The 10972-nt window shown below is 60.8% G+C and overlaps 1 protein-coding gene across 1 annotated transcript; it reads right to left on the bottom strand.

Moving 5' to 3' along the window:
• Nucleotides 1-663: 663 nt before the first annotated feature.
• LOC309603935 (scavenger receptor cysteine-rich domain-containing protein DMBT1-like) lies at nucleotides 664-2589 on the bottom strand (the record flags this gene model as incomplete). Its single annotated transcript, XM_082338813.1, has 3 exons — nucleotides 664-748; nucleotides 1855-2176; nucleotides 2263-2589. Coding segments are annotated over 3 exons (734 nt in total), but the record flags the coding sequence as incomplete, so codon positions are not given.
• Between the last annotated feature and the right edge of the window lie 8383 nt (nucleotides 2590-10972).

Raw genomic sequence — 10972 nt, 5'->3', positions numbered from 1 at the left:
CAGGGCCCACGGCCTCTGCTCTGGGCGGCAGGCAGGGTGGCACAGGCAGCCCAGGGGACAGCCCTGGGGCTGCAGGGCCCCACAGGCAGTGGCCTGAGGACACCCAGCTCCACTGAGGCTGCTCCCCACCTGGCGCCAGGCTCCTGCAGTCTGCAGGAATGGTCTCGCTCCTGGGAGGTCAGGGGCAACGCTAGGACCAAGTGGGCGAACGGCCTTCTCTAGCTTCCTGCCAACACCTGAACAAGAGGTCCCGGCCCTGCCACTCACCTGAGCAGCGCACAGCAGCGTCTTCCTTATGCCGGCAAGCACCGCCATCCCCGGGCCGGGCCCAGCAGTGCTGCAGGGACAGCTCCGTCCCCCGGCACTCCACCTGCTCCAGCCAGATGGGGCCTTGCCCCATCCCAAATGCGGACTCATTCAGGGCAGACACCGCAGGGCCACAGCCCAGCTGCCTGCACGCCACCTCGGCATCCTGCATGTCCCAGGAGTCGTCGCACACCGTCCCCCAGGAGCCATGGTGCCAGACCTCCACTCTGCCCGAGCACCCGTCCTCGCCTCCCACGGCACGAATCTTCTCCCTGTCTGGAGAAGGCAAAGACCTCCCATGGCACCCAGACAGCAGGCAGAGCCCTGCCAGACAAGAAGGGTACACAGAGGAGCAGCTCAATACCTGTGCAGCTCGTGGCGTTGGGGCATGGGGCCAACGGGGCCGGGGACATTTCTGGGTGTCGCCCTGAAGAAAGAAACCCTGTAGTGAAGGGGGCTGGTTCAGGGGATCATGCAGAACACAGCAAGGCTGAGCTCTACTTGTGCCTCCCTGTACCATCTTGGTCATGGCAGCATCTGAATCCCAGTCAGTCAGGGGACACCCGCAGGTCTAGGGGGACCCTGACTGCTCAGCCCCTAAAGGTCCCTGGTTCACAGAGCAGCAGTAGTGTGTCTGTGGAGGGGAGGCTCTTCTGAACCCTGTCTGGTCTCTTCTGAGACCTCACCTGGAGATGCCTCTGCCTTCCCCAGGCTCGGCTGGCAACCTGGGTGGCAACTGCTGCTGGACGTGTGTGGCTGTGGTCACGTTTGTGCCACCGGCAGGAGTAGGGTCTGACACGGAAAGAAAAGCCCCTCCAAGCTCTTTTTCGCGTTTGGCTGTGTCCAGTGGGGAGAAGGAGCTGAGGTGACACTGGTGCCCGAGTGGCTCAGAGTTACCGTTGCAGGTGATGTGGATCTCATCTCGCAGGTCTTCACATGACTGCGCGTCCCAGGGAGTGGAGGGACACTGCCAGAAGGAGCTGGTTTTCTCCCCACACTGCACGTTATCCAGCCACGCAGGGCCAGACAGCCTGCCATAGGGCAGCCGTGTTTCCAGGGATCCTCCATCCCCGCAGCCCAGCTCCTTGCATGCCAGTGACACCGTGTCGAGAGTCATCGAGTTGGAGCAAATGCTCCCCCACGTCCCATTGTAGAAAACCTGCAGGCGCCCAGAGCAGCCATCGCTGTTCTCCAGCCTCAGGGCCACGAACTCTGGAAGGAAAGGCACCAAGGGGGAACAGGCTGGTCTGGGGCTGTGGGAGAGGGGACGCCTCTGCATCCCCAGGCCCTCAGCCAGGCAGGGGCATGACCAGCACATCCCTCTTGCACCCAGGGGCAGAGAGAAGTCCCTGATGCACAGACACCCCTGCCCTTCCCGCTAACACTGGGGAACAGCTGAGCTCTCCAGGGACCCCCAGTGGGACTGAGGGTGCTCGTGCATGGGTGTTGGCATCATGGGCTCAGGCAGGAGTTCAGAGGCAGCCAGGGACACTTTGGACGTGCCAGGCTCTCCCCACATCCCAGCCTCCCCAGGAACCAGGGTCCCACCACAGACCTGAGCAGATGACTCCTGCGTCCTCTTTGTGCCCGCAGTCGTGCTGCCCCCAGGGCCTGGCAGGGCAGTCCCAGAGAGCAGCTTCATCCCCGGAGCAGTTCATGCCATCCAGCCAGATCTGCCCAGAGCCTTCCCCGAACCGAGCGGAGCCAGTCGCCTCCACTGCCCCTCCACAGCCCAGCTGGTGGCAAACGACGGCAGCATCAGACAGGTCCCAGCCATCGTCGCAGACGGTCCCCCAGCTGCCCTGGTAGTAGATCTCCACTCTCCCCGCGCAGCGCCCAGCCCCATTCACCAGCCGGACCTGCCGGCTCCCTGCAGTGGGCAGAAACTCCAGTTGCTGTCAGGGGCTGGCTGCCCACCCACCTCATCATCTGGGGGGCCTGTGCAGTGCCGCTCACCCCAGCAAATGACTCCCACGTCCTCCGCAACCCCTGCCGCCAGTGCACTCTCGGGCAGGGAGGTGTTGCATTGGGTCAGGTTGGTCTCCTGCCCTGCGCACCGGACCCCTCGCAGCCCTACAGGGCCCATCCCTCGCTCAGGCTTTGGGGGGTTGTAGGCTGTCTCTGCCTGTCCACACTGCAGCTGCCGGCACACCACGTTGGCCTCCCGCACGTCCCACTGGTCATCCAGGACTCTGCCCCACGTCCCACGCTGGAAGATCTCCACTCGCCCGTCGCACCGGCTCCCTCCACCCACCAGCCGCAGGGATGCAAAGCCAGCTGAGCCTGGGGAGAGCAGAGATGCTACAGCCACTGGAGGCACCGGGGAACATGGCACCCTTCAGGGAGGAGGGCAAGGGGGAATTCTCCAACCAAACAGGACAAGATTGAGCCTTGTGCTGATGAGAAGCAAGGGCAGAGCCCAGGCCCACTCTTCAGCTCACACCCAGGTCTGCTGCTGCTGGGGGCACCCAGGCAGCTCCTGCCTGGGTGGTGGGAGGAGGCTCTGCAGGGCGCTCTGTGGGCATGGGATGCGGTTGTCTGCAGCTCGAGGGATGGAGCAGAGCCCTGCAGCCCTGTCCTGGGCTCATCCCACAGCAGAAAAACACAGGAGCCCAGGCCTGGCAGTGGCACCAGGGCCTAAGCCGCTGCCCTGGGGGCAGATGCCTGCCTCCGTTCAGTCCCCTCCTCTCCCACAGCAGAGCAGTCACTCTGAGCAGGCAAAGCCCTCCAGAAGGCTCCTGGGGAAGCAAGGGTTTCTCCAGGGAGAAATTCAGCCTGGTACTGCCATGGGACCCCTGCTTCAGGTGGCTGTGTTGCACACAAAGGGCAAATGGAGTTAATGCAGCATTTTCCCAGCACTCACCTGAGCAAATGACAGCGGCGTTGTTCCCATGGGAGCACGGTGAGGCGCCCAGGGTGATCACTGGGCACTGTCCCAGGTGGGCTTCAGTCCCGTCACAGTGGAATGAGTCTCTCCAGACAGGGCCAGTCTCTCTCCCAAAACGCTCTCCTCCAGGAATGGACTCAGCAAACCCGCAGTTGAGTTGACGACAGAGAACGTGGGCATCCGAGAGGTCCCAGCGGGAGGCACAGAGGGTCCCCCAGGTCCCCAGCACCTGGACTTCCACCCTCCCTGCACACGCCGTGCTGCCGTTCACCAGCCTGACCCCTGTGTACTCTGGGGACAGAGAAGGAGGACTCAGGGTGGATTGGTGCTCTTGTACCCTCAGTAGCTGGTACAGAGGCCAGAGGGACAGCATGCCTTTCTTCTCCTTCTGCACTATTTTCATGCTGCTGACAACCCATCACCCCTCCTGTCCTCACGCCCAGCCCATCATGGTCCTTGCTCTGATCCCTGACCCCCAGCACAGCTCAGGTGTTCAACACCCCACCCTGAGTCCTTACGTGTACAGGTGACTATAGCGCTGTTCGCATGGGTGCAGGGCTGGTCCCTGGGGGACCCCCTGGGGCAGGAGGCGAGGAGGGATTCATTCCCCACACACTGCAGCTCTCCATCCCAGATAGGACTCATCCCTTCTCCAACGTGAGCTGCCCCAGCCACAGGCAGGGCCACGCCACACTGCAACTCCCTGCAGACCACGTCAGCAGCTTTGGGACCAAAGTGGGAATCACAGACAGTTTTCCACTGTTCCCCGTCATGGATTTCCACACGTCCTGAGCAGTGGCTCTTCCCTTCCACCAGCCGGACAATTCCTGGGGGAAAAAAAACCAAAACAACCAACTGAAAGCGCTCTGGCAGTTCCCACAACACCTCCAAGCAAGCCCTGACCAAATGGCCCAGTGCACATCCCAGGGGAAGCTGTTGGGGGAGTGTTGGTGACACAAACACATCCAGGCCCCCCTGCACCCCTTCTCTACACCATCACAGCACTCAAGGCTATGTGTCTATCCCAGACCCACAGCAGACCCTGCCGACCATGTTGCCACCTTTGAGACCAAAGCATGAGTCACAGGCAGTTTTCCAAGGGTCCCCATCATGGATTGCTATATGTCCTTAGAAGGAGCTATTCCCTCTGACCAGCCAGCCAGATCCCTCAGCAACCAAAGACCCCTGAGAGTTCCCACAGCCCTCTGACAGTCCCCTGACCATGTCCCACCTGATCTCCAAGGTGGTCAAAGGCAAAAAGCCCCATGACCACCCCAGCTGCTCTCACAGGGTGCTGATGGCACAAAGACAGCAGTGCCCGCCTGCCGCTCCTCAGAAATCAGCCCAGCCCTTGTGGGCTTGCTTCCCTCCCAAACCCACTGCCACAGGCACTGCTCAGATAAACTGCTGCTGCCCCACAGACCTTGCGCTGCCCGGCACTGGTCCCTGGGCACTGCAGCACCCAGAGCACTTGGGGTCCAGGGAAATGAGCCCAGGCACTCTTGGTTTCTGAAGCGCTCTCTGCCCCGCTGAGCTCAGGGCCAGAGGAGCATGAGGAACCTCTTGGTGCCACCAGAAACATGCCCTGTTCCCAAGGGGGTCTTGGGCTGTTGGGCACTGCTGTTAGATGGGACACGTCACAGGGCACAAGCATAGTGAGGCTGAACCTGCAGTCGGTGTCTGTGCCAGCCCCCTGCTCCAGTACCTGCCCAGGAAAAAGGTCCCCAGTCATGGCCAGAGTGCACTGCTGGATGCTCATGTCCCTGGCCAACAGCCGGGCAGAGGGCAGGAGAGTGGACAGAAGAGCAGCCCTGGGCTTACACAAGCTCCCAGTGCAAGGGCAGGCACAGAGGAGAGCCAGTCAATGCTGGCAAATCCAGAAGTGCAAGGCAGGCAGGGGCTGGGACAGACATAAGAGGCTGGGCAGCAGGTCAGCGGTCCTGGATGGGACCGTGTCCCCACGGGCAGGGTCTCATGGGGTGACCCTGGGAGAGGAATGAGGTGCCACATGCCACCCTGCTCCGCAGACCAGGCCAAGTGCTCCTCCTCTCCGAGCAACCCCTTTGCTTCAGCCAAGGGACTTGTGCCTGCCAGGGAGGAAAACCCCAAAGCAGCTACCATCCCATGCCCTTCCCCGGTACCGTGGGTGGCCACATGAGTCGCTCTTGGTGCCCCTGGCATGGGGGGACCTGGCATTTGGCACTGCCAGGCAGGTCCTGGGTGAATATGAGGAGAAAGATAGGAATCAACAGACTATGTAGGGCAGGGTGGGGGATTCATCTGGGCCAGCTCAGGGGCCAGGCAGAGTGTGGGCACCTTAGGTTAGGCTCCCTAAGGGCTTTTCCCAGGGACTGGGAACACCAGCAATGACAGCCTCAGCTCGGCAGTGCGACTGGCCACACTGGGCAATGCTCTGGTGCCTACTTGTTACTCCCTGAGGGCACAGCCAGGTCTCTTTTCCATCCCAGCCCCAGAGGTGGGGAATAGGCTGTCCTCTTACCTGAACACATCACTCCAGCGTCACTAGCATGAAGGCAATTATTTTCACCCCATCCTCCGTGTGGGCAGTCAGAGAGGGCAGATTCAGTGCCATTACAGCCAACATCATCCATCCAAATGGGGCCAGATCCTTGCCCAAAGTGTCCATACTGAGGAGCTCCGACAGCAGACCCACAGCCCAGCTGCTTACAAACCACTGCCACATCGTTCATGTCCCAGTAGTCACCACACACGGTCCCCCACTGGCCCCCGTGTTTCACCTCCACTCTCCCAGCACAGTGCCTGCTGCCGTTCACCAGCCTCACCTCCGCAGCACCTTCAAACACTGACACAGGACCAGTCAGGACAGCACCGAGCCCCAGCACTGTGAGTCTGGGGGAACCCCTGCCCGGGTGCAGTCAGAGGTGCCAGGATGGGAGCCCTCTCCCCTCCAGGATGTCCCTGGGGTACTGCAGGGGCCCCTTCTATCCCCACGAGCTGTGCAAGGCTGGGGATGCCCAGCTCCTGCCCTGCTGGGTCATTTGTGGCCCCACAGACTTTGGCACCTCCTTCCATCACAATGGCCCCCTGCAACCTGCCCCTGGCCCATGACCACCCAGGGCACCCACCCCTCCCCAGACAGCACCCTGAGAAGAGACCTGCCCCCACCAGGGCTCCCCCAAGCCCACACTGCTGCTTCTCCCCAGGGCCCTGAGATCCCCTGCACCAGAGCCTGCCCTGGGCATCTGCCAGCTCATCCTCCACCCGCAGTCCTTTCTGTGTCCCCTCTGGTGCAACATGATGATCCCAGTGAGCTCTCCCAACCCATGCCCCCTCCTTGTCCTTGGGCACCAGCCCAGCCCTGCCCTTGTCTAGGATCCCCCAGGAAGGTCACCTCTCTGCCAGCCTGCGGGAACAGACACCCCAGTTCCCTTGTCTCCACAGGCACAACCTGCCCCCCTTCAGGCTGGAGCTCTCCCCAGTGCTCAGCACCCCACCCTGAGTCCTTACGTGTACAGGTGACTATAGCGCTGTTCGCATGGGTGCAGGGCTGGTCCCTGGGGGACCCCCTGGGGCAGGAGGCGAGGAGGGATTCATTCCCCACACACTGCAGCTCTCCATCCCAGATAGGACTCATCCCTTCTCCAACGTGAGCTGCCCCAGCCACAGGCAGGGCCACGCCACACTGCAACTCCCTGCAGACCACGTCAGCAGCTTTGGGACCAAAGTGGGAATCACAGACAGTTTTCCACTGGTCCCCATCATGGATCTCCACCCGTCCTGAGCAGCGGCTCTTCCCTTCCACCAGCCGGACAAATCCTGGAAAAAAACAAAATAACTGGGAGTTCCCAGAGCCCTCTGGCAGATACACGGCCACATCCTGCATCACCTCCAAGCAAGCCGTGACCAAATGGCCCAGTGCACATCCCAGGGGAAGCTATTGGTGGAGTGTTGGTGACACAAACACATCCAGGCCCCCCTGCACCCCTTCTCCACAGCATTACAGCACTAGAGGGTATGTGTCTGTTGCAGCACCAGGCACCGCCCAGACAACCTGCTGCTGCACAAGGCACCCTGTGCTGCCCAGCATGGTCCCAGAGCAGTGCTCTGGTGCCCATTTGTTACTTCCTGAGGGCACACCCAAGGTCCCTTCCCCCATCACATCCCCAAAGGGGAGGAACAAGCTGTCCCTTTACCTGAACACATCACTCCAGCGTCCAAACTATGATCACAGTCATGTTCACCCCATCCTCCGTGTGGGCAGTCAGAGAGGGCAGATTCAGTGCCATTACAGCCAACATCATCCATCCAAATGGGGCCAGATCCTTGCCCAAAGTGTCCATACTGAGGAGCTCCGACAGCAGACCCACAGTCCAGCTGCTTGCAAACCACTGCCGCATCGTTCATGCTCCAGTAGTCACCACACACGGTCCCCCACTGGCCTTCGTGTCTCACCTCCACTCTCCCAGCACAGTGCCTGCTGCCATTCACCAGCCTCACCTCCGCAGCACCTTCAGACACAAACATGGAACCAGTCAGGCACAGCACCAAGCCCCAGCACTGTGGGTCTGGGGGAAGCCCCTGCCCAGGCCATGTCAGAGGTGCCAGGGTGGGAGCCCTCTCCCCTCCAGGCTGCCCCCAGGGCACTGTGGGGGTCCCTTCTATCCCCATGGGCTGCGCAAGGCTGGTTGTGTGCAGTTCTGGCCCTGCTGGGTCATTCGCCATCCCACCGCACAAGGCACCTTTTCCCACCCCAACGGCCACCTGCCCCCTGCCCACACACACCTGCACACTGTGCCCAGCCCTGCACAGGGCACCCTCTCTTCCCCAGCCCAGCACCCCTTGGACAGCCCCGTGTACCCAGGCCTGCAGCTTCCCATGCAAACCGCCTGCCCCGGCACCATCCATACCCACCCCCACCCCCAGGGCTTTCTGTGTTCCCACCGAGACGATTCCGATGATGCCCCCACCCACATCCCCTCCTCGCCCCCGGTGTCAGCCCGGCCTCTGCACTGGGCCTGGCCCCCCAGGAAGGATGTCTCTCTACGCAGATGTCCCTGTCCCCTTCTCTCTGCGGGGCACAAACTGCCCTCATGGGGTCAGGGCTCCCCTGCAACAAGGGGGCAGTCAGCAGCACACAAACCCTCCGGGGTACCCCAGAGGCTGGCAGTGCCCTGGGCATCTCTGGGTGCTGCTGTCACCAGCTAGGCCACCACTGCCTCCAGAGGCACAGTGCTGGGCATCAGGGGGTCCCAAAAGGGTGCCTCAGGACAGGGCGTCTATGAATCCAGGCAGGCACAGGCTGCCTTCAAGACCGGAGCCCTGGAAAAGGAGGTACTCTCCCACCCAGACAGGCAGGCACAGGGTCGATGGACTTGAGCACCTTCTGACCCTCATCTCAGTAGCACCTGCAAAGCAACCTCATTCCCAGACAGATCCCGATGACCATGCTGGTACCCGCTGGCCCTGGGCTGTGGGACAATGGAACTGGCACTTACCCCTGCACAGCTGTACCCAGAGGAGCAGCCACAGCATCTGAGGGGACAGGAGTCCCTCTGTGCCCATCCGGAGCCTCCTGCCCTGCCAGCACATCTCTGCCGTGCCAGACTCCCTGCCACAGCTCCTGGGGACTCATGGGGACAATGATGACGGGAGGGCAATATATCTCTGCAGATCCCAGCCCAGCTACAGGACGAGCCAATCAAAGCAGCAGGACCTTTTTAGACATTATCGGGAGCTATCTCCCCTCCGGCACAGCCCAGCCCTCCAATGAACTTCTCCAGTGCCATTCATGACCATATATGAGAGACGGCTCTGCTGCAGGTGTCACGTCACTGTGGTGGGGGGCTGTCACAGGACAGGGCTGGTTGTGGGGGGGGAAAATGGGTTTTTCATCCCTTGAGCCCTGCTGTGTTGACCAGGAGCACTGAGCATCTCCTATGCCAGGCACATCCAAGAGCCCAAGGTGAGAGTGTCCAGCCACGCCCGTGCCATGGGAACCACAGGGCTGGGACTGCACCAGAGGCTGTGTCAGGAAGGGAAGGAAGGAGCCCCTGACCCTGCCACAGACCCCGCTGTGCTGGGAGCAGCAGCTGGGAAAGGGCCTTAGCCCAGGCCAGAGCCCCATCCCAGGAGTGCTGGCTCACCCATCCTTCCCTGGAGAGCCCCAAGGAAGGTTCCTCATGTCCCTGCCCTGGCAGCAGACCCACAGCCCAGAGGCTCAGACATGTCCCTGACTCTCAGCCTGTCACCAAGGGGCCGTTATTCCCCACAGGCGGATCAGGAGCTCCAGCCTGCAGGTGCACAAACCACAGCCCCCGTGGCCTCGCAGCGCTCCCCGCGCTCCCCCCGCAGCGCCCGGGCAGGAAGTCTGTGGTTTCCTCCTGGCACCGTGCCCAGGCACATCCCGGCGGTGCCCCCGAGCCACCCCCACCCCGACTGCTCCAGCCAGGGCTGCAGGGGCTGCTCCTTCGGCCTCGCAGACACGGGGCCGGGCAGCTCCTGTCCCCCGTGATGCCCTTGGGACAGCACACGGCCGCGCTGCACCGAGCCCCACAGCCATGGGGTGCCATTGGTGATGTGACCACTGCCACCCTCCTACTGCCACCTCTGTGCGCTCATGGGTTATACTGACGGTGACCTCACACCCTGCTCCTGCCAATGCTGCGTGTGCACGAGTTACACTGTCACATGTGTGTGTGGTGTATGGACTTCTGCTGATGATGTTTCTTTCAAAAAGTCGTATTTGGGCGTGGTCTAAACATTATTTTGGTGCCATCAGAAGCACCTACACGAGCTATGTGCCAGCTCCTGACCTATCAGCTACTCAGGCACCAGTGACATCACAAGCTCATACACAGCCCCTGGCCTATCTGCTACTCAGCCACAGATGATGTCATAGCATCTACCTCTGATGTTGGCCTGCTCCTGGCCTATCGGCTATTTGGGCACCAATGACCTCAAAACCACCTACAGAAACTGTGGGCCTGCTCCTGCCCTATCAGCTACTCAGGCAGCAGTGACCTGACCACCACGTATCCAACTACTTGCTATCTACTTGCCTATGAGATGCAAAGGCACAAGTGACCTCGCAAGCTCCAACACAAGCCACGTGCATGCTTTTGGCCTATCAACTACTAAGGCATCAGTAATCTCACAACCACTTACACAAGCCACGTGCCAGCTCTCAGCCTATCAATCATCTGCTCAAGCACATACCAACCTATTTGCTATGTGCTGACATGGTGGAGTGACCTCATGTGGCAGCCCCCACCACGTCAACGGGATGGAGGAGGGAACGGGAAGGGCAAAAGCAAGAAAACACATCTCATGGGTCGAGATAAAGACAGTTTAATATGTGGAGGAGTAAGCACTCACAGCAGGAGATCGATGCCCGGACAGTCTCTGAGTAAAGAATACTATGGAGAACACACCCTCCTCCCTAGTTTTATTGCTGACCATGACATCATATGGCATGGAATATCGACTTGGTCAGTTGGGGTCAGCTATCCTGGCTTTGTCCCCTCCCAGCCTCTTGCCACAGCCAGCCTCCTCGCTGTTGGGGCAGAGCGAGAAACAGAGAAGGCCTTGATGCTGTGCAAGCACTGCTCAGCAATAGGTACAATGTCGGCTTGCTGTCAAACCTGTTTTGGCCACCAAGGCAAAGCACAGCACCACAGGGGCTGCTAAGAAGAAAATTAACTTCATCCCAGCCAGACCCAGTACAATCTCCACCCCTTATTCCATACCATGTGCATCCCGCTCAGCTCCTACAGTATTCAATACATTTCCATCCACCAC

Source organism: Platalea leucorodia (assembly GCF_965183815.1).
Source record: "Platalea leucorodia genome assembly, contig: HAP1_HAP1_SCAFFOLD_263, whole genome shotgun sequence".
Taxonomy (NCBI): Eukaryota; Metazoa; Chordata; class Aves; order Pelecaniformes; family Threskiornithidae; genus Platalea; species Platalea leucorodia.
The sequence above is the reverse complement of the archived record's forward strand: the minus strand, read 5'-3'. Positions and strand labels throughout refer to the sequence as shown.